This window comes from Protopterus annectens, chromosome 3.part1 (assembly GCF_019279795.1).
Source record: "Protopterus annectens isolate FY-2018-M chromosome 3.part1, PAN1.0, whole genome shotgun sequence".
Classification (NCBI taxonomy): Eukaryota; Metazoa; Chordata; order Ceratodontiformes; family Protopteridae; genus Protopterus; species Protopterus annectens.
This window is the reverse complement of record NC_056732.1, coordinates 1,403,559,361-1,403,584,187: the sequence shown is the minus strand read 5'-3', so window position 1 is coordinate 1,403,584,187 and position 24,827 is coordinate 1,403,559,361. Positions and strand designations below refer to the sequence as shown.

Here is a 24,827-nt window from a genome sequence, read left to right as displayed (position 1 = left end):
GTTTAACAACTTTAAGCATATTAAGATTTTCTGTTGTCTCCATGCCTTTTTTTTCAAGCACCAATATGTAATATACTAATATGTATCATTCCCAGAAATTGGTGATGCCTCAAAATAAATAAAAGTGAAGATTATTTATTCTAGTTAAGAGCACTGTAGATACAATGCAGCTTGCATTCAGAAACAGCACAGGTTTTCATTGCTTGCAAAAGCATAATCAGACCAGCTAGCTATTGCTGGTTAATTATATATAAATATATCTGGAAACAAACTACACGAGTGAATAAACAAAGAACTAAAGAAGCCAGAGTGTATCCAAGTAATACACATCACTTCATTCACCATGGTGTAGTTATACATTCAGGAAGAGACTATTAGCTACCTTGTTTGCATGCATGTATGCATGAATTTCTGAATGTACGTAAATAGTTACCTACTGAACTAATCTAAAAGGAGAAAAACGAGTTTTAGAAATTAAAAATAAACAGGTTTTACCAATCAGATACACTTCTACCAGAGAGAGAACTGCTATTTCATAGAAGGCAGAAAAAATCTCCACAATAAGTTGGCAGTTGAGAGTTTAAAAACTCATGAAAAATTGCACCTGGAGCCCTGCATATTCACACTTTCGATACTGTTGGACTTCTGTCATGTTTCACCACAAGATAGGCAAACACTGGATTTGACAATAGTAGTGACATCACTCAGAGTTATCATGGAAAAAAAAAACAAAACTAAGAAATCAAAAATAGAAGGGCCGAATCTAAACTTGTTAAAATACTTTCTAAGAAAGCAAAGAGAAACTTAAAAGGTGTTACTGCCGTAAGATTTCATATAGACAAAACAAAATACTGTACCTTTCTTTTTAGATACCATTTCCTGAAGCAATTTGTTTCCACTTTTTTCTGTGCTTTTAAGATTGACTTTCTGGCCAGTAGATGGCTTTGCCTCATTTTGCTGACCTGGAAGTAAAGAAATACCATAAGTATACGGTACCTTTAAGAAATGTTACTCTGATGCCTCATTGATCCATCAACGATATGCTGCAGTATCAGCTATGTGAACCAAGTCAGAGAAAAAACACATGTTGAAATATGAAATATGTTGTGATGTCAGACAGAAAGATGTCAGTCTATTCCAAAGCCCCACACAGGTTGCTTCTGTAATATTATTTTTATGCAACTGAGAATTAGCATGCTATATTTAGTCAGTGTCAAGGAAGAAGAACACGGAAATAAAACACTATGCAAAAATGAAGCTGTAAATTCCTTTTTATTTCTGGTACTGCTGTCTGCCAAATATTGGATCCTAGCCTGCAAAATTTAATTACGTGATAGTGGAAGATCAATCTTCCTCATGTAGCAACCATACATTCTGGTAACGTACGAAGATTCCAGACTGTGTTTTCAGAATGCAAGGTAAATGAATATAAGAACATAATGTACAGTCAATGATAGGTCATTGTTATTTAAAAATGAGGACGCTGATTGGTCAGACCAACCAGAGTTTCAGTTATAAATCGAGCATATACCAACAGAAAAAAGTCCGGCTGCTAAAGTACCATTGAGCAGCCAGAGTATTTTTCTATTCATATGTGCTACAGTGGCATACCTTTCAACCGTCCAGATTTTTCCTCATATTTTTGGTCTGTTCCTCATAAAATTTGTGGTTTTCTGACAAATCACTGAGGAGTGAAATCACTAAATAACACGCATTTGAGTTTTAAACTTCATATCCTTCAGACAATGCACGCTAACACAAATCCTGTCATTCTAACAGCTTTCTAAGTTTATAAGAGCAACATTTACAATTTGTTCCCCATTATTTAAGGCTTTGACCACATTTATTGAGATAAAAGGTACAGGGCAGACCAAATACAAGAAAAATTGGTGATGTTCTGCAAAACTAAAGAAATGTACCTGACTTCCTTGATTCTTTTTTTCTGTGCTACTTCTGAACAGTGCTGATGTACTATGCAAGTGTGGAAACACAAGTCCCATATGCATGCGCAGTACATTAACAAACACAGAAGAACAAGAAACGACATGGAGGAGCACTATGGTGCCGTTAAACAAATACATTATTTAAGAAAGTTAAGCAATTTCTTTCTTACATAATGTCATTGTATAATAGCAATAACTGACTCTTGGGTGTGGGTATACAAGGGCGCCCGCAGGCAGGTGCAAGGGGGTGCACTTGCACCCCCCTGGAATCCGCTGACTAGTTAATCATTTTAATTTAAATTTTTTTTTTTTTTTTAGGGCGTTCTTCTTTAAGAAGAAAGAAGTGTAGTCGCGGGCGTGCTGACATCATCGCGCACAGTCCACATATTTTCAAGTTTATGAAGGAACCAAACGGACGGTTCAGAGGACTACTTGCGAGCGGTTCGGTTTAGAGGACTACTTGCGAGCGGGAACTGAAACGGACGGACGGAAGATGGGATTTCAGAGTGAGTAATGTGTGGAAGATGGAATTTCAGAGTGAGAGGTGTACGTGTGGGATTTCAGAGTGAGAGGTGTACGTGTGGGATTTCAGAGTGAGAGGTGTGTGTGTGGGATTTCAGAGTGAGAGGTGTGTGTGTGTGTGTGTGTGTGTGTGTGTGTGTGTGTGTGTGTGTGTGTGTGTGTGTGTGTGTGTGTGTGTGAGGGACCTTGTCCTCTACAGGCCATAATACTGCAATATGTTTAAAAGAAAAAAATGTTTTTGTTTTAATAAACTGTTAATAGAGATTGGGGGCAGGGTAAAAAATGAGACCTGAATGGGTGGGGCTGGAGTGGAGGCAGGGCATGTCATGCATCTGTCCACCTGGTTGGTGTGCTAGTAGAAGAAACATCCATTTTTTTGTTTTTGCTGGGGAGATGTGTAGATCTAACCATAATAGCTGATCACTTATGGGTTATGGACTTTGTAGCACTTTGGGTCATCTCTTTCCAACATCTGTAGTAGGGCATTTCATATTTCATATTTGCTTTGTGTTATCACCATTTATTGTGGGGTTGATAGCAGGTGTCCACATTCACATCTTGTGGGATATTTTATTGTAGGTCCATCCCTACATGTGGTCTACACACACACACACACACACACACACACACACACACACACACACACACACACACACACACACACACACACACACACACCTTCTGTGACTGTCAGCAATAGGAATAGCCTATTGTGCTGTATATTTGTATACAGTATATTTTGTATATTTACTAATGCAGTGGCTAACTCATACATATTTTCTTTGGTTCTCTTCAATAATTCCAGGATGTTACTGCAGTCAAAATCTGTGGCAGTGGCTCTCTCCACAAGAAATATATACATTTCTGACTCAATCTGTGATACTGTTTGCCCTCAGTTGCATCCATCATTGCCCTCATTTTAATAAGGTTGCTCATTTCCATTTAATTATACCACCATCTGAATGTTATGTAGGCTGCCTTATCTCTCAGCCTTCTGTGATCATGCTGGGTGTGTCTTTCTATCATTCCAACCTGATGAGTGGCTGCAGTCTGCCAAAATCAGCTAAAACAAAGTGAATCATAGGTTCTTAGGTTCATAGGTTCATAGCTGTGGACTAAGCTAAGGACCACAAGGGCATTTTTAAGCCTAGCCATGCATCCCAAATCTCTGACAAGTTTTCATACCCTAGATAAGTGTAAGCAGCAACTTGGGAGATGAAAATTTACAAGCAGGACCCTGGGAAATGAACCATTCATATGCTGCCTATGTCCATTAGAGACACAGACACTAAACCAGGGATTAATTTCCTATTCCCCGTCCAGTTGTCCAAGTTATATCTGAATTGGGTTAAGAAGGTACTCTGCTTCACATGAATGTGGAACCTGTTCCAGAGAAGGAGTGGTCTCTGGGATACACACCTGTCTCTCCAGCAGGTCCTATTTATATCACAGGTAAGGTTTAAGTCTTTAGAACAGGTAATTTTGGTGCTGTTTGTTTTGCGGATATGCAGGAGGTCCATCAGGGTGGGGTCTGACAGTGCCTTGTATGCCACTCATAGATGTCCTCTCAACACCCTGTAGGAGACAGAATACAGGGATAGGTCCATGAGGCTTTCTGCATAGGACATGTTACTTATGCCCTGTATTCTTTTAGTGAGGAACCTCTATAGACATTTCAAGTGTTGTATGCCTGTTCTCTATGATAGGTTTGATGAATGCTGAATACAATGGAATAATGACCTCCTTGGACCTAGATGCCATACCTTTGTTTATAAGTTGCACAACAAAGAATGATTTCTTCATTACTATAGACACATGATGGGCAAAGGCTAGATTACTGCTCACGTGTCCTTAGGTCCCTGACTACTGGGTCGATTCTTAGGGGTGTCTTGTCAATATATTTATTGGGGTAGATGACTTCCCAAAGGATACTATTATGCATTTCTTAGCATTTAGTTTTAGCCCATGGCTGTGACACCAGTTATTTGCCTGTGTCAGCCCGTCCCGGAGAACATTTGTGTCGGTGGGGGAGTCTGACTGCTCCTAATTTGCAATCATATGCAAATGTAGTCACCCAGATGTCACTAACATTGGCTTTGACTTTGGAGAACCAAAAAGGAGCAGTCCCAGTACCTATCCCTGTGGGACTGCGCTTGTGACTGGCCTCTTTATAGAGGTGGATTCCCCATTTATAACTTCCTGGGTCCTATCTGTGAGTCAGCTGGCTATCCACCAGGTGACATAAGGCTTTATACTTAACCTTTTGAGTTTGTCAACCATGCCTGAGTTGGGTATTGTGTCAAATACCTTGGCCAGGTCAAGGTAGGCAGTGTGAACCATTCTGCCCTTATCTACTGTTTGGTAACCTTCTCAAAGAAGTCCACCAGGTTGAGTAGGCATGACCTGTCCTTGACAAAGCCAAACAGGGATGGGTTCAGTGTCTGGAAGTTTTCTATGTCATTATTGATCATTTCCATGATAATTCTTTCCATGGCTTTGCATATGAGACTAATGAGTCTGTAGTTTCCAGGGTCTGTAGATGGCCGATCTTTGTGCAGAGGGATAACTGTTGCTGTTCTTCTTTCATGAAGCATGAAGCCTGTTTGGAGGCTATAGTTTAATACCAATTCCAGATGGCCCAATAGGTCATGTTTCATGCTATTTAGAATACATCCTGGGACATTGTTTGGGCCCACTGATGCAGTGTTCTTGGCCTTAGAGAGAGCATTAAGGATCTATTGACTAGTGATAGTAGAGGATAATAATATTTGATGGTATTTCCTGTTGGAAGGATAAGAGGGAAAGAGGGGTAAAGTTATAGCTGAATGTCTCAGGTTTGCTATATCTTCTGGCTCAGTATAGGTGGCCCCATTACCAATGAGCTCCACACATAACTGTGCATTGCCTTTGAGGTTGCAGACATAAGTAAATAATGCCTTGTGGTTGTTCTTGGTCTGGGAGGCCAACTTTACCTCAAATTTGGCTTTGATAGACTTTATTTGTTCTCTTGGTTGTTTTTTTAGTTTGCTGAGAATTCGTTTATCCTCCTGGGTGCTGCACCTCTCACATTTTGCCATGATTTTCTTCCTTCTGTTAAACAGCCTATTGATAATGGGATTCCACCAGGGTGGCTTGTTTTTTGAGTTAGTTATCTTCTTCTTACTGATGGACACAGTTGCCTCTATAAAACTATTAACATGCATGTATAGGGTTTCTGTGAACAGTTCTGTGTTGGCAGCAGTGTTCACATCTTTATAGAGACTTGAATTTTGCCGGATTATCACTTAATAGTGGGATGTTAGCCTTTAAGTAGTTCCTGAACACTCCAGGGTTAGCTGGGGTTTCACGATTTATTTTTACTTCAAAGGAGACAATTTTGTGGTCTGACCATACCAGAGAAGACTAATTACACTATGGGATGTGCTGCACTCCGCCTCAGTGAGGACCAGATCCAGTGTGTTTGCACACCTGGCTGGTGTATTGACAATCTAGTTCAGGGAGATTCTGTTTACAAAATCCAGGAATCTCTGTGCCTGCCTGCTTTCTGGGGATTTCCGAGTGAGAGGTGTGTGTGTGTGGGATTTCAGAGTGAGAGATGTGTGTGTGTGTGTGTGTGTGTGTGTGTGTGTGTGTGTGTGTGTGTATGTGTAGGATTTCAGAGTGAGGTGTGTGTGTGTAGGATTTCAGAGTGAGGTGTGTGTGTGTGTGTGTGTGTGTGTGTGTGTGTGTGTGTGTGTGTGTGTGTGGGGGGGGATTTCAGAGTGAGGTGTGTGTGTGTGTGTGTGTGGGGTTTCAGAGTGAGGTGTGTGTGTGTGTGGGGTTTCAGAGTGAGGTGTGTGTGTGTGTGTGGGGTTTCAGAGTGAGGTGTGTGTGTGTGTGTGTGTGTGTGTGTGTGTGTGTGTGTGTGTGTGTGGGATTTCAGAGTGAGAGGTGTGTGTGTGTTGGATTTCAGAGTGAGAGGTGTGTGTGGGATTTCAGAGTGAGAGGTGTGCGTGTGTAATGTTGCAGGTTTTCCCTCATACTTGTTCTGTTCCTCATAAAATCTGTGGTTTCTGTATTTGTGTACTTGCAAAGCCAGTGGTAGCATTGTTGCCTGACAGCTACATGTTCTCTGGTTTGATTCTTTGCTGGGGTGCCTTACCTTCTGTGTGGAATCTGTATGCACTCCCTGTTTTTGTTTCCTCCCATCTTACAAAAACATGTCTGTCTGGAGTTTCTCCCTGGGCCTCTGCTAAAAATTAGCTTTTGTTCCAAGTCAGACTTTCCTGGTTAACAAATGTTAAAAAAAATGACACTCATTTGAATATCAGACTTCATATTCTTCAGAAAGTGCATGGTAACACAAGCTTTTATTCTAGCAATTTTCTAAGTGTATAAGATGGATATTTGAAATTTATCCCTATCTTTGGGACTGTATTCCCCCCGTTATTGGCTTCATCCAGGTTTTGTGCTAAGGTTGAGAGCTATGGTAAGAACTGAATTCACTGAATAAGGTTGGGGGCTATATTCTCCCATTACTGGCTTTGTCCGGGTGTTTTTTGCTGAGTTTGAGAGCTGTGGTGAGAACTGAATTCATTGAATGTTTGGGGGCTGTATTCACCCAATATTGGCTTTGTTCATGTGTTTTGTGCCCATTATTGGCTTTGTTCAGGTGTTTTGTGCTAAGAGGTTGACAGCTGTGCTATGGTGAGAACTGAATTCACTAAATGGTAGCCATTTAAGTTTCAGTCTTCCTCTTTCACAAAACAGCTGATTTGGCATAGTGGTATGTTGCTCTGACTGTTTTGCACAGGGTCCCCTGGGTTCAAGACGTGGCAGTGAAATGTATGGTGGTAATGCAGCATTTTATTCTAGCAACTTTCCAACATTATACAAGCAATGTTTAAAATGTGTCCCTGGGTTTTGGCCTTTTGTCCCCCCCCCCCCAATAAATTTTGTCTTTCCAGATTTCTTGTGTTGCAAAGTTCAGAGATACAGCTGAGTGTCGAGTAGATTTTACAAGGAGCTGACAGCTGCAGGGGAGCAAAAGTTTAGTGCTGCTTATGCTTAGTCTGTTTGTATTGTTAATAGCACAACAGGTAGTGTACTTGCTTTTGATGCTGAAGGCTGTGGGTTCTACTCCCACAGTAGGTAGATGCATTGCTGATACTGTACTGTGTTGTAAAGGGGGTGGATGCTGCAGTCCTTTTTGGCAAAGATACCTTGTAACTATGAACCTGTTACCAGTTTGCTATCCATTCCCTATTGCGGTATTACTAGCTTATCGTGTTTTTAATGCATGCAACAAAGGCAATTTATTCTTCAAGGGCAACAGACACTTCATTTGTAGATGAAACAATGACATATAAAGTTGTGTGCTAGCAGCAACCTCTTTATTAGTTACAGATTTCTTTAATGTGGATTTTACTACTTCAGAGATTGTGCATATTTACTTATACTGGTGGACTATAGAAGGTTGAGTAGACTTTTTATGATGGAAATGTTCTGAATTGGGCAGTTTTGTCATTGGTGTATGCATTTTGTTTCATTATTTACTGGAAAAATGTTCAAAACAATGCACTTAAAATGCCCTCTAACTACTGTACTATATTGTACAAGGAATATAATGTAATACAGTGAGGAAGGTGTATCAAAGAGCATGTGTATGTTTCATGTTCAAGGGGCCTACGATTTTGAAGACAGCCCAGAGTTAATATTTATCTGCCACTGGCAAAATGTATTTTCTTTGAATGTGGGTTTCAATGCTGTTTTAAAGCATGTGAGTTTCAAGGGCAGAGACGTTTTAATGTTAAGTCGATTTTCATTGTGAGACTGCATTGCTTTGTTTAACAGATATCTATTAGGGTTTGTGCTGTAAAATGCAAAATAAAACTTTCAAATGAAATCTAAATCATCGCAGAAGTAAAGCAGTATGCACATTACAGTGTTTATGGTAAATGGGGCAAAATAACCAAGGAATGGGACATTGAAATGGCTGCAGGGGGGGAGGCTCCATTCGACCATGATTTTGTGGGGAGAGTAGCAAACTCAGACAGCCCCGGTTGAACTATACCTCTCAGTTGTCCATATTTTGCAGAATGAATAGATATTTACTTCTTATTTTTGGTTTGTTCCTCATACAATGAAGTCACTAAATGACAGACATTGAGTTTCAGATGTCATAGCCTTCAGAAGAATGCATGCTAATGCAAGACCTGTTCTATCAACTGTCTTAAGTTTATACAAGAGCAATTTTAGTAGCGTTTGTATGTTCCCCCAATATATTTGGCCTTGTCCAGATTTCCTGCATTAAGAGGTTGAGAGGTATGTACAAATCGCTTTGTAGAATTAGGAATATCCAAACCTCTCCATTGTCCCCAATTTTGGCTCAGTGTTGCTCTCCCCTAATAATCCATCCTCAAAATGGCAATTTTGGAAGAAAATGTGATTGACGTCTCCTAGAATAATGGTGTTGGCTTAATGCATAGGGACACCATATTAGTTAGGTAGGAGATATGGACTGATGGGGTACATAGAGGGGACCTATAGTTAGGTATGACACAGTAAGGAGTTTTGTTAATGCTAAGTTGGATGCAGAGGAATTCCACGTCATTATCTCACCTAGCAAGTCTGGAGATGATGAAATGTTGTTTAAGAATATGTAGACACCATCACCTTTTCATCTCAGGTGATAGGCCTGAACTTGTGGCAGGTATTGAAATCCTGCATTAAAGGAGTGATGTCATCGGTTTTGAACTAGGTCTCTGTGATGCATATATAGATGTTTTCCAGGGGAAGCAGTGCTTGTAAGGAGTGGACTGTTTAGCTTAGGCTCTGAAAAGGAAATTGGTTATTTTCTCATTCATGTAGCTATAAAATTCAGTATAAAAACTGTAAAAGTTTCTGAATGCAAACACACTATTAAAGCAGCATCATGGTAGGAGTACTGCAGTACAGAGATATTCAACTATATACATAGCCATGAGTTCCTTTATACCTTTCTGCCAAAAACACACACACACCATGGTCACACAGTTTACAGTTGTTGTAACTTCCTTTATACCTTTCTGTCAAAACAAACACACACCATGGTCACAGAGTTTACAGTTGTTGTAACTTTGAAAAATCTATTTATGTATTTCTTGCACTAAGAAGTTGAGGTGTGTGTGTGTGTGTGTGTGTGTGTGTGTGTGTGTGTGTGTGTGTGTGTGTGTGTGTGTGTGTGTTTCAGAGAGAGAGAAATGCCCTAGCAGGTGGAATTTATTTTCAAGTGCATTTTCAAGGAATTGTGAGCTTCAAGGGAAGCAAAGGTTACTGCTGCTCATGCTAAGTCTGCTTAAAATGTGCAACTGTTTTGTTTAGCAAATGGTATCATTATTGTGGTATAGAATTTTAAAGCAGTGTTAGCACAGCAGGTAGCATACTTGCATCTTGATGCAAAGGGCTGTAGGTTCTATTCATACAGCATGTACATTTGTATTTTAAGGGGAGTATGGTACTGCAGTTCTTAGTATGTCCTCCTTTGGATGAGACACCTAATAACTATGAACCTGTTTTTCAGCCTGCCACCCATTCCCTATTGCAATATACCAACTTACCATTTATTTTAATGTAGCACAGGCAATTTATTCTTCAAGGGCAACAGACATTGAATTTGTAAATGAAACACTGAAAAAAAGTTCTTTTCTAGCAACAACCTCTTCATTGGTTTCAGATCTCTTTAATGTGGAATTATTCAGATGACTTATACTTCTGCAGAGATTCTGCATTGATTGATATTGGTGGATTGTATGACAGAAGTGTGAGTGGCCCTTTATGGTTGAAATGTTCTGAACTGGGCAGGTTGTCATTATTGGTTCATATTTGTTTCATTGCTTAAAGGAAAAATGCTCAGAACTATAAATTTAAAACACACTATCTAACAAGTGGTGCTGTATTATACAAGGGATATAATTAAATTATTATGTAGTATAATTTAACAGTCAGGAAGGTGAATCAAAGAACTTTTGCATGGCTCTAAAAATGTGTGCAAGGAGCCTATCAAAGGTAGAGAAGTTTTAATGCTAAGTCTGTTTTCATTGTAAGACTATTGCTTTGTTTAGGTTTAGTAAATGTCTATCAGTGTTTGTGCTATAAAATTTGAAATAAAAGTTGTAAATTAAATCCAGATATCTGTAATAATTGTAGAAGTAAAGCATAAAACAGTATGTACACTGAGAGATTTGAACAGTGTCCATGACAAATGGGGAGAAATAGCCAAGTAATGGGACACTGGAATAGCTGCGTGGGTGGGGGTGGGGCTGAGTGGGCGGGGGCAACAGAGGGGGTGGGGCTGCATGGGCGGGGCTTGGGTTTGCACCCCCCTGCAAAAAATCCTGCGGGCTCCCTTGTGGGTATATTAGGATTTACCCATGGTTGGCTTTATTTAATCACTCAGGCTTCACCCTCGTCATCAAACCACACCAACCATAGGTAAACCCTCGTATACCCACACCCACTCATTGATTATTGCTTAAACATCCATTTTACACATTTTTCTTTTCATTTTTTTTTAAAGCTGCATCTCTTGTTTTTATTTGAACAAATATAATATCCTGGACAAATGGATGGTCTGGTGTTAGTGGCACGATAATCATGGAAGTAAAACAAATATACCAAACCTGTAATAATGATGCTACCTATATTCTGGCTTTAGATGTCAATTTTTCTAAAACCATGGAAAGAGAGACTGAAAGACATACCACTAATTCTAAAACTGGAAGACTGGTTTCTTTCTAATACTGGGTAACTTCAATACAGGTAATGTGGGAAAAATCTTAAAAAAAAATACAGTGCAAACTTAATGTTTCCCAAACTTCATGGACAATAAGCTTTCTCTACAAGAACCACATAAATAATTAAATTACCTCTAAAATATTATAAGCATTCCTTTTCCCAAGATGCAACACTAAATCATTACTTGCTCTTCACATTAAATAACTTGGTAGCAGTGTCTCTGACACAGATAACTTTTAATGATTTGCGGTGCTCTGTATGCAGGCTGCTAACTTACCAAACACATTGTGAAAACTATATTAATTTACAGCTATATTGTAAATGCATTGTAAACAGACACTAAATTCATTTTCTTATGTGGTTAATCTGAGGGGCGTGAAATGAGACTGCACTGCATCTAATAACGGGGGGGGGGGGGGGATACCTAAAGATGAGGCCTGAAAAGGGGAAACCAAATCTGTATGGAACAGAACGGGGGTATGAAGGGATGAGGATGACAGAGGCCTTGTAATTGATCCCATCTTTTGGTAAAAAACTGGGGATCAGGGTGAAATGTGGGAAGGCATAAAGAAGACCAGAAGACCATTGCTGGGTTAGGGCATTTCTCGATGACTGTCCCTGTGCTGGGATCATGGCAAAGTACCTGGTGCATTTGGTGCTGTCTGGGGAGGAAAAATGTCACAGCACGGAAAGCCCCAATAATTGAATATCTGACTTGTTATCGCTGGATTGGGGAATCACTCATTAGGCATCAGAAGAGAGTGTGTCTGTAAGGCAACCAAAAACTCCCAGAATGTGTGCTTCTACTTGAAAATAGTGCAAGGCCATCTCCCATTGCCAGATGCTCACTGCTTCTCACAATAAAGGGTTCAATCTGGTTCCTCCTTCTTTGTTGATGTACCAAACTACCATCACATTGTCTGGACAGAGATCACTTCCAGAGGAAGGCAGTACTAAAGATCATACAACACAAGGAGAACTGACTGCATCTCTATGACATTTTTGTGAATATTGGCCTTGTTCGAAGCCCATAAATGTTGGACCATCCTCACACTGTAATGTCCTCATAACCTAAGAAGGAAGTGTCCATGGTCACAATCGCTAATGGTGGTGGAGGGATGAAAGGCCTGCCTAATTGATTAAGAGGGAAGTCTAGCCTTCACTGCAAATGTTTCCTACAGGTATTGTTTATTACAACTGGTCTGGAAAGAAGAATTAGAACCTGAGACCATTGTGCTTCCAGGAGCTATTGTAGTACTCTAATATAGTCAGATGCAAATTGAACCATCAGTATCGACAACACCATTAGTCTGAGAACCCTGAGAAGCAGTGCAACAATTAGGGATGTTGCCCGAAGAAGAGTTAGCACTGCCCACTTCAATGTCTGAATCCTGTATGGCAGGAAGGAAATTATGGATTTGGCAGTGTCCAATTGACAGCCTGTAAAGGGAATTCTCTGGCATAGTTAAAGGCAAGATATACCCTGAGCAGATAGTCTCTGGCCTCAGCAAGAGATTCCATTATGGAAGCAACTAGGAGTCAGTTGTCCAGATACAGGAAATTTCTGTATCCCTAGACAAATATGTAAGTTGCTAAGACAGCCATGCACTTTAGTAAACACCTGGGGAGGGGGAGTTATGGTGAGACCAAAGGACAGGGCTCAGAACTGATAATGGCTGGCTCCTGAGCCAAAAGCAAAGGAATATCTTTCCCGAGGGCCACCAAGTACATCCAGTCATCTGCTCTGAGACAGGCAAAGATCGAATGCAGAGCGATAATCTTGAACTAGGTCTTTCTGACATACATGTTAGGTTAACTGAGGTCCAATATGGGCCTGAGGTCCTGTTTTTCCTTTGGAACCAAAAAGAATCTCAAATAAAAGCCTGACCCCTGTCTGGTCTGGTTGGACCTCCTTGATAGCTCATTTGTAGAGCAATGAGGATCTCTTTCTCCACCACATTTGCTTGACTGGGTAGAACATCTGGCAGCAGCTGTTTTGGTTTTGGGGGTGCCATAAAAAAGGGTATGGAATAGCTTCTGGATGTGATCCCTTTCACCCATTTGTCTTGCATAATGACTTCCCATGTAGCTGGGTAAAGAGATAAATCACCCCCAACTGCCTCCAGTTGGGAGCAGTCAGGCAGCCCTTCAGGATGATGCAGTTGCTTGTCAGAAAAAGGCCCATGGGATCTTTGGGTATGCAGACCCCCTCCACCTCAGGCCCTGTACCCATTAAAAGGGCCACCTCTGCTACAACCACCCCTTTCAGAAGATGCATCAAACTGCTTTTGATTTGTTTTTCTAAACCATAGTGATCTTGGGCCCCTTTGGCTATTACTAAAAAATCTATGTGGGGACTAAAACTTTACTCTAATGACAGAAAGTGTCTTGCCTTTTTATTTGCTTTTCTGCATTTTTTTTACCATTTGACCAAACAATAATCCATCAAAGGGGGCATTGGTGAAGGACACCTTAAAGTGATTCAAAAAGTCACAGAGGTGCAGCCAGGCATGGTGGCTGATAGCCACATTTGATCCAGCTGTCCTTGACACTATATCAGTTATGTATAAGGAACATGAACATGTTTGATATGTTGGACATTGTGCCCGCTTCTAATTGTTTTCTGGACTACAATGTTATTGGTATTTCCAGAGTGGCTAGGGCTTGCTGAGCTAAATACTTACAGAAGCTCTGCTTCAGTAAAACTTTCTTTTAATGAGGTGTACACTATGACCTTGCTTTTCATTTCTATGTAAGTTTTTTATAGCACTGGTATGAATTATTGTTTGTTCCAAGACATTTTGGGTTTTTACTGGACATATTTTGTTGTATATATTGCTTGTTGCACAGATTTATACATATGATGTTCATATTTTCTCTAAAAACAGTTGATAGTTTTGTATTATACCTACAAGCTGGCATTTTTTTGTAATTTAGTGTTAGGGGACACATTTACCACACATATACATTTTGTACACTGGTACTAAGTAATGGCTTATATTATTTTAATTTACTGGTAAAGAAACAATTCAGAAAACAAGGGAGTCTGTCTTTAAACATTTGTATGCTTAATTATTCAATTGTATTCAATCAATGGCTTAATTGTTGTATGTATAAAAGGATGGTCCTGCTGACTGTTGGGTATTCTGAAGAAGTCAATCCTAATATTTGACGAAAGTGCTTAATAAATTTTATTTATTCCTGTATCCTGCTCCATTTTCGTGCTTTTTGTTACTTGGTATTTTTCTACATATTTCCGGTATGGATTCCAGCACTCTGAGTGGAGGGGATACTAAAGACACACACGAGGAATTAACCTCAGCTATTAACAAACTAACTGAACTCATTGGTGTATTCAACAATCAAATAGTTGGCTTGAGCAGCAAGCTTGAAGGTTTAACTGGCAATTTAAACCGCCGTTCTTTGACTTTTACGTCCTCATCACAAGACTCCCTGTTCAGCATACAACCAGGGCAAGGCAGCCCAAAAAGCAAAGCGAACAGTACTGCCATGAACTCTAATGATGTTGCAGTACCTGGGACTTCCGCTTCAAACACAATTACAGGAACGCTGAGCCAAAGACATGAGAATTTGGGTCCTCGGTTAAATACAAGCAGTGATTTTAATCTAACCAAGTGGATTAATAGGGACATGATTGGGTTTAAGCCTAAATACTCAAACAATGAGGTAGAGCATTTAGCTGTCACCAAGTGCGAAGATCTGTGTCTATTCACGATGGCACCAAGTGAGATCTGTGTTAATCCTAGGTCCTAGTGCATGATGGAAAGGAAAGTCTTAAAAGTGGTTTGAGGCTGGAACACTAATGATGCACAGTCCAATCCAACAAGAGACTCAAGGATCCACAAGTCAGATCAGATGGACTGAATGAATTAATTATTCTTCAGCTTCATGTTCTTTTCATATCAAGTCACTAATTAATTCCTGTTTCAGATTTGGGCTTTTCAATTTCTGCTCAACAGATCTAGGCGTAGGGAATATGCAAAGTGATTGTACTGCAAGGATCCAGGAACCATAAGTCAAAGGGGCGAGGGGGATGACTGCCCCCCCATACTTTCCAAATACTCCTGTTTTGTGTCATTGGGTGACTTGTCTGCTAAAAAAAACACTTATTCAACTAGAGTAGCAGAAAATAAAGACACAAGCTTGATTTAAAAACAAAAATAGCTTGTTTTTTTAATATTCTGTTACAGAAGTTAAATTGTTTTGCAAGCCAACAAAAAAATGAAACCTGCACCACTAGTCCCACCTGTATCTGCATATTATTGGCTGGCTAGGTAGATGCAGATGCAGTGCTGGCACCATGACTGATTGCAATGCAAAAAAAAAATGTAAAAAGTCTTCATGGAGAAGGCAATTCTTAATCTGATTTTACCTCATATTTTATTTCCTGTCCCTCTTAAAATTTTTTGATATTTTGGTAAGTCACTGAGGACTGTAAGTAGTAATGCCAATTGTTAAAGAGTTCCATACTTTTATTCTTGGTTCAAAAATTGCATGTTGATGCCACAGCTGTCATGACACAGTGTGAGTGTGTGGGTCCACTTAAAAAACATCTAAAACTCATAATATCTAACTTCATAACATTGAGACCAGAAAATCTAAAACCCAAAATATCTAAAACTCATAACATCAAATTTCATAGCATCTAACAGTACAACTCACATGAAAATAACATCCTCTCCACATATAACGACATATAATGACACCAAACCACCAAACACACTTTTTACTACATTCTGCAGGGGGGCTTGATACAGTGGGGTTAGGAAATAACTTTTTCCCACTATAGTGCAATCTTGGAGTTGGTATATTTAATTTACAGGGGGCAGAGCACCCCACATGGGGGGTGCAGGGGTCTTGCACCCCTACAGAAACAGAAACATACTAAAAAGTGTGTTTGGTAGTTTGGTATCATTGTATGTGGAGCGGATGTTATCTTCTTGTGATTTGTAGTGTTAGATGCTATGAAATTCGATGTTATAGGTTCTAGATGTTTTGAGTTTTAGATGTTCTGGTCTCAATGTTATGAAATTAGATATTATAAGTTTTAGACGTTTCAAACTAGACTCGTGTGTATATGCGTATTTGAGTGCAAGTGTGAAAGAGTTTGTATTAGTGAAAGCATGCGCATAACTGTGTATGTGTGTTCCTGCTTTTTCAGAACTTTTTTCCTTTTATAGCGCTTTATCATAAATTTATTAAAGTACTATTGCTTAAAGCACATAAATGAATTCTCCCACTTCCATTTTATTCTGTCTTGTCACCTTTCCTTCACTGCTTGAAACACACATTCTCTTATACACCAGTGTATGAAAACTGTTTGCTGACAGTTTAAATTCCTAATTTTCATTCTGGCATTTGAGGAACCCTCACTTTTTCTCAATTTCCCCCCATCCCTTATAACATTTTTGATGTAATGATAAACCTCTGAGCATTTCAGACAAGTCCATAATACTACACATTAGAGTTTCATACTTATTATTCAGAAACAGTACAGTGATGTAAAACATGTTGCTCTTTTAGCTTTTTAACTGAATTAGAGTGATATTTAAAAAGTTTCCCCTGATTTTTGCCCCCAAATTTTTTTGCCATGTCCAGAATTCTTGAGCAAAGAAGTTGAGAGGTATACAGAGAACAATACCTCTCCACTGTGCTCATTTTTTACCCTGTTCCCGAGTTTCTGATAAATCAAATAAATCAATAATACTAAAAAAGAAGTTATGTACTCACAATAATGTTTCATCGGTGTTGTCCATTTTCATTCTTCCTCAACATGTGAGTTCGGATCCAAACTTCTGATCCAACTTGGTCACTTTTTACAGCTTGTGGCCTACTGCAAACTCTGGAGCTCCTCCCATGCCCATAATGGTATATGTTTCCATACCTCAGACCTTGTTTGCTGCTTTTTATTTCTAAAAAGACATGTATATATGAGAAAACTCTATCTGGAACTCAGAAAGAGGAACATTGGCTTATCCGGGTTCCTCTTGTTCTTCCGGAAATCATAAACCACAAAAGGTGGGGGGGGTGGAGGGAGACAAGTAAGGAAGAATAAAAATAGACAACAAAGATGGAGCATTATAGTGAGTACCTAACTTCTTTATCTGATGTTGTCAATATTCATTCATTCCTCAGCATGTGGGACAGAGTCCTCAGCTACCTGAATCCCAGGTAGACTCTAAGAAATGATATTCATAAGTACAGTTGAGCCAAAGGCTGCTCTTCCCCTAGAGACAAGATCAACTTTGTAATGAGCAATAAAAGTATGAGGAATAGCCCATTTGGCTGCAGCACAAATATCATCTATGGAGTGTCTGGACAGAAATACTGAAGAGATTGCGATGAATCTAGTTGAATGAGTTCTCAAAGGTTTTGGCAGGGACAAACTCAGTTTATTATAGACAAACGAAGTGCAATCAGCCACTTAGCTAAGGTTATTTTGGTAACTATCTTACCCAGTCTTGATTCTGAAAAGGAGACAGATACTTGATCTGAATTTTTGACTTTGTCAGTTCTATGCAGATAGAAACGTAATTGTCTATGAATGTCCAACAAATGCAAAATGTATTCCCCTTTGTTACAGAAATTTGGGAAGAAGACTGGAAGGATGATGGATTGATTAATGCTGGATCCTGACACCACCTTTGGAAGAAAAGATGGGTTGGTTTGTAAAGACACCCTATCTTTATGGAAAATCAAATAAGGGGGCTTAGAGGATACGACTTGCAGTTCTGAAACTTTCCCAGCTGATGTTACAGCTACCAAAAATATTATTTTCCAAGTTACAAACTTCAGTTCACATTTAGCAACTGATTCAAATGGTGATTGAGTCAAGGCTTGTAAGACTAGGTTCAAATCCCGTGGTGTAGTAGGATCTTTAAAGGAAGGTTTCAGTAAAATGGTTCCTTTAAAGGAGAACTGCACCCAAGAACCAAAAAAAAATATGTTTTTCAGCAAATCATGAACTTTTCTGCATTTCTAATGCCTTTGTATCAAAGTAAATGGTTACTGTTATTTTCAAACAATCACAAATCCTTCTATAGTTATATCAAAAACTTCCACGGCAATACCCAGATTTGCTCTGAGTTGCTGCACAATGGTACCTCCTACACTGAGCCAACAGATATTGCCAACATACTGGGTGACAGATTCAATGCCAACTTTACCCCTCTCCGTCCCCCAAAGGACCAATCATCTAGCATTACTGCAGCACAGGTTAAAGCTGCATTGTCAAAGGCCAAGAATACAGCTTCCATGGGACCCAATAATATCCCTGGCTGTGTTCTACATGAACTACAAAGTGAACTGGCACCACATCTGTGTGCCCTGTTCAGTCACAGCCTCACATCAGGCTTTACCCCTACAGAATGGCGCACTGCTACAGTCATCCATCTCCATAAAGGGGGAGCAACTACAGACCCTGGGAATTATCTCCCTATTAGCCTGAGTCTGATATGTAAAGCTATGGAGCACATCAGCATGGACCTGATTAACAAAGATATAGGAAATCTCCAAACTCTAGACCACACGCAATTTGGCTTTGTGAAAGGGAGATCATGACTTCTTTGAGTCAGTCACCAGGGCTGTGGATGAAGGTAAGGCAGCGCATACAGCCTACCTCGATCTGGCCAAGGCCTTTGATACCATTCCTCACTCGGGATTTATTGATAAACTCACCAAACTAGGCATCAACCCCTATATCACTAGGTGGGTTGCAGACTGTCTCACAGATAGAACACACAGTGTGAAAGTAGTAGACTCCAAGTCAGACTGCCAAACACTCATAAGTGGAGTCCCACAGGGATTGGTCCTGGGTCCTCTCCTGTTCGGCATCTACTTCTCAGAAGTCCAGGCCAACACAAAGGGACTCTGGCTGACCAAGTTTTCAGACGACTGCAAGCTGGGAGCCATTATTAACTCTCCAAGTGATGCAGGCATCCTACAGAAAGGCCTCACTGAGACCAATGACTGGTGTCAAAACCATGGCCTTAAACTTAATGTCAAAAAAAGTGTCATCATCCCCTTTGGTGAAAACTCAATTCTCACTAATTACCACATCAATGGGAGCCCACTGAACACTGAAGGCACTATAAGAGATCTAGGGATGCAGGTTGACAGCAACCTCTCCTTCGACCACCACATTGCCACTGTGGTCAGAAAGTCCTTCTATGTGGCACATCTCATTACCAACGGTTTTGCATCCAGGAAGAAAGAGGTCATCGTCTCTCTCTCTACTCTTCCCTCATTAGACCAATCACTGAGTATAATGCCCCATTTGGCATGTACCTCACTAGACACCTGCAACAGCTGGAGAGGCCACAGAAATACCTCACAAAGAAAATCCTAGGCATTAAACATATGTCCTACTTGGACAGACACAAAAGACTCCAGCTATTCTCTGTCTCATATCGCCTACTTAGAGGCAATCTTTGCTTGACTTGCAAAGCCATGTCTGACCCAGCTCTGTTAGAAATGCTACATCTAAAGAAATCCCAGTCCCTGCACACCACACGCTCCAAAGACCTCAACCTCATTACTACAATCAACAGAACATGCTGGAGGGACAGGTTCCTCACCCAGAGGCTGCCCATGCTCTGGATTAGACTTCCCATACATGTCAAGCAGAAAATCTTGATGAGTGAACGGGTAATAGAAAGTTTACGCCGGAGATCACTTCATTGGCTCTACTTGATAGAAGCACTGAGAACTAACGTTGGGCAGCACGATGCCAGGGCACTTCTATGGGCTAGGCTTGTAAAGGCTCCAAGACCATTAGCCTGGTACACACCTATGAACCTATGAACCTAATCTGTTATACCCCTAAATGATCTGATGGAGGCTGCCATGGCCACCATTATTTTGTTTTACAATCAGTGGCTTTGCCTTCCTTATGTCATGTTAGAGGGACAGAAAAAATACTAATGATGAGGGCATCATTTACTGTAGTTTTCTCTCTCCATCAGTTGCCAACATTGTTGTGACTGCTTACTTTACACTGGCAGCATCAATCCACATTTTTAATTACTTTGCTTCCTTTGATTTTCATTAGTGGCCATCTCTGTTGCAGTTGAATGTTTGAATAACAAGCTTGAAAATGTAGCTGAGTTAATTGTTCTTTTGAAAGTAACAACTGTAGTTCAGTGTTCAAGTGCAAGAAATCTTCCCCCTGGGATTAAGAGGCATTACTTGGGCTGAGATGGTTTGTATAGCAGTCACAGTTTTAAGTTTTAAATATTGCAGTTAGAATTAAAGTCTTTGATGTTAATCTTTCTTCTGCAACTCCAGAAGAAACATGCACTTTTTACAGAAATTACAATGCAGAAAAAAATGCAAAATCATATACTGACAAAAAGTAAGAAGAGTTACATTAACATACTTGCTTTCTTTCTTTCTTTGTGGCACTGAGTTTTATTAAAGGGAAAGACATTTGCATCTGAAAACTAAGCTTGAAAGCCTTGTCAGACTCCAGGCTACACTATTTATCTGAGGTGCGATGCTGGCAATCTGTGACTGATATGGCACATTTAAATGTCATTGTTTTCTTAATGGCACTGTTGTTGGGATAAGTGACCTAACTTAATTACTCTGCCACTCTTAGTAGCTGTTGTGTTATAACAGATGAGACAAATGCAGGAAAGAAAGGCAAACATAATTATTAAATTATACTTTTAATGTATGTAAAGTATTTAGTCTTGAATTACAGGGAAGGAACAACACTTTTTGGAAAGAAAGACTTTGGGTGGAGTTCTCCTTTAATAAATGCCTTACATACTCGCGATGAAGCTAAGCAACAATCATCAATTCCAGCATGAAAGTTAGAAATAGCAACCAACTTCTTTAAAAACAGTAGCCAACAATTTGAGAACCTTGGGTAGTGGCACTGAAAAGGGGTCGAAGTCTTTCTGTTGAGCCCAAACAACAAATGTTTTCCATTTACTTTTGTAAATCTTCCTAGTGAAGGCTTTGTGAGAAGACAATAGGCTGTGACAGACAGGGGACGAGAGTCTGGGTTGTCTATCTATCAATGGACTTGGAGAAACCATGCAGTCAACATTAGGCTCAAAATGTCCGGGTGAATCATGTCTGTTGGATGAGACAAAAGATCGGGAACTGGATCCAGGATCCATGGAGGATGAATTAGATGAGGCCAGACGAAGGGGAACCAAATCTGACAAGGTCAATAAGGGGCAATGAGGATGACTGTGCTTTTCAATTGAGATGCTTTCTGAAGAAATTTGGGGATTAGAGGAGTTGGGAGATAAGCATAAAGTAGACTGGGGGGGGCAATCGTGGAGAAGACCGTCTCTCAGTGACTCCCCCATTGGGGTGATCTGAACAAAGAACCTGCTGCACTTATTGTTGAGGGGGAGATGCAAAAAGGTCACAGCATGGCTGGCCCCACTTGACAAAATATTTTTCCACAATTTTCCTGTTTAGAGACCATTCATGAGATAATAAGAATGGACCTGCTCAACTTGGCGGTTATCACAATGGATTTCCCAGAATGTGTGTTGCTTTCAGAAAACGATTGGATGAAATTGCCCACTGCTACACTCTCAGAGATTCTCGACTTAAGGGGTAAGATCTGGTTCCTCCTTGTTTGTTGATGTACCAGACTACTGCCATATTGTTTGTCTGAATCAGAATAGTCCCTGTAGGGAAAGAGTCTTGAAAAGACTGCAACACTAGGAGAACCGCTCTCATTTCTAGGAAATTCATATGTGTGTTGGCTTCTTCTGAGGACCAGGTTCCTTGGACTGTCTTTCCCGAAAAGTGCCCCCACCCACCCAAACTGGGATATGTCCACGGTCACTATGACCTTGGGTTGAAGAAGTATGAATGGGCAGCCTTGAGAAATCTGATCTGAGCAAATCCACCACCTAAGATATCTTTTGCATGCCTGAGGTGTTTTGAGCTGGGTGGACAAGGGCTGGTACAAAATGGATCACTAAGTTGCCAGGGTCCATTGAAGAATAATCATATGGTATCTTGCTAATGGTACCAGAATTATTATGACAGCAGACAATCAACTCTAATGCCTGTAGAATCAGTTGGGCTGACCCCTAAAGAAACTGTTCTCCAAGTAAAATCTGAGGAATCTAAAGTTACACAATGAGTTGGGATAGGAGGAGAAAAAAAGGAGACCTGGATTCTGCTTAATTTGTAGTTTCCATCAATGCAATTCTTTATTGATAAAACCCCAAACTGGAATCTGAAATTCCAGAGGATGAGAATGTTGGGTCCACACGTTTTCTTTTTGTAACCATTGAATTTTTCTCATGTGTAAACTGGTGAGATGAATCATGATAATCAAGGAAGACATGAACCATAGAATCCTGAGCTATTCCCTGGCTGAAGTGTTAGACTGACTGGAGATGCTCAGGAAAGTTCCCACATAGAAATCCACCTTTTCTGGGGTTATGAAAGCCTTTTGTAGAGAAATGTATATATAAGGCAGCCTTAAAACACAATTCCTGTGTGACAGAGTCAGTGAGGACTTTTGAACATTTATCTGGAAACTCAGATTAGTAAGAAGTGAGGACATCCATGTTAAGGACTCCTAACATCTAGGAAAAGACTGCAAAGATAAGCAAGTAATCTAAATAAGGTAACATGAGAATGCACTGCAGTCTGCAATAAGCTGTCACTAGAGCTAGACAATTTCTAAACACTCATGTTTATAAAGTGAATTCTGAAACAACATGTTTATATGTGGATAAGCCCAAAGGATAATGCATCAAAAGTACAGCTGTGTAAGTGGCACTTAACCCATAGCAGTAGATGTTCGAATTTCTCACTGCTGTAGTAGCCCTTAGGCTATATGGATTGTGTCTTGTTTAAAACACAGTGAACCAGGTTCCAAAAGCTCTGGATCCCTCCCACAATTTCACTCTGACTTTTGAATGGACACCCATGTGGAGGAAAATCAGCAGTCAGCCTAAATAATATTTCTAGCCCAAAAGTTAAGCAGTAGTGTACTCATTGTGAACTATAAAATTTAGAAATAATGAACAAATGTATATCCCAACATGTAATTATATACAAGAATAGGGGGGTGGAGGGTGGATGCATCTACTGCAGCAGTAAGAAATTCAAACATCTACTATTATGGGTAAGCGCAGCTTACACAACTATGCTGTTTAACATTCTAACTGTTACAGTGGCCTTTACGATTTATGGGTTGATTACCAAAGCCTATCCAACCAGGGAAGAGGAAGGATATGGTTCCAGGAACCTAGCAAAGCCAGTCCTGGATCTACAGAAAGAACCCAGCCCCCTAATGCCTTGTAAAGGTATTTACAGAGGATCATGTAGGAACCTATAGAGTAATTTTAGAGTCAACCCTTTCCATTATACCATCAAAGAAGATAATGCCCTAGTAGAGTCAGCCTAGATACTGCCAGGAACTGCTTTACTATGGTGGGCATAGTAAAAGACAATAGCTGAGGACAACCACCTGGAAATAGTCTGTACTGACGTGGATTGTGATTTCATTGACTTAGCATAAGAAACAAATACCTGATCAGTTTTTCTAAAGAACTTGGTTCTGTCAAGATAGCACTTGAGCTGCTTATGCATGTCCAAGTATGTACAATCCTTGTTCCCTGATACTGAGGATCTAAATAGAACACCAGGAAGTTGATGGCTTAATTCAAAGCGAATTCTGAAACTACCTTGAGATTTATGAGGACTTTGTTCTTAACGATATCCTATCCCCATGGAAAAAGAGACAGGGTTCACCCACCTAGACAGCTTGCAATTCAGATACTCGTCTTGCAGATATCAGAGCAATGAGAACAGTTTTCCATGTAATGAACCTTAAATCTGCTCAATGTGCAGATTCAAATGGAGACATGTTTAACTTTTTCAGCATAAAGTTAAGATTCCAGGAAGGAGAAATCCTGTTTATGAGGAAGTCTCAGGTCTAAAACCTGTTTAAGAAGCTGTTTTACTAAAAACACAGAAGAAAGTAGAGGATCCATGAGCAGACAATCTGAAAGACTACAAAATATACCTTGGTAGAGGAGCACAAGAGTCCAGAGGTTAGTAACTCACAGAAATATTTGAGCACCAGTGGTAGATAATCCCTGAAAGGTCCCTGGTTATTAGCTAGGCACCGACTCGAAAATCTTTTCCACATACCAATATAAGATTTTCTAGTAACAGGTTTTCTTCCCTCGTTTAGTATCTGTTGCATGTCCTCTGAAAGGAGGTACCTAAAAGGAATTAGAACTGAATTATTCAGACAGCCAGTCGAAGATGTTTGAGATAAGGGGTATCAAACTTCCCTTGTCTTGTGTGAGTGGGTCCAATTTACAAGGAAACTTGTGGAAATTGCCCTTGTTGCCTGGGCCAAAAAGTAGTCACCACAATTATTTTTGGAGAGACTTTCTGACTCTTCAGGATTACCCTGGATATCAATGGAAAACATAGAAATGCATAAAGGAATATTACCATTCATGGGATTGATAATGCATCTGTTTTTCAGGCCTTCTTGCAAGGAGCTCTGCAGCCAAATGTATTCAATTGCCTGTGTTGAAGTAAGGCAAACTGATCTGCTTGAGGTATTCCTGATAACTGGATAAA

At 40.0% G+C, this 24,827-nt stretch overlaps 1 protein-coding gene across 1 annotated transcript in view; it reads right to left on the bottom strand.

The window, feature by feature from the left end:
* IQANK1 (IQ motif and ankyrin repeat containing 1) overlaps positions 1–24,827 on the bottom strand; it is a 2,532,034-nt gene that overhangs the window by 2,263,361 nt on the left and 243,846 nt on the right. Inside the window, exon 2 of the mRNA XM_044067472.1 lies at positions 858–962. Within this exon, the coding sequence (XP_043923407.1) occupies positions 858–962 (105 nt within the window). The remainder of the gene's footprint in view (positions 1–857; positions 963–24,827) is intronic.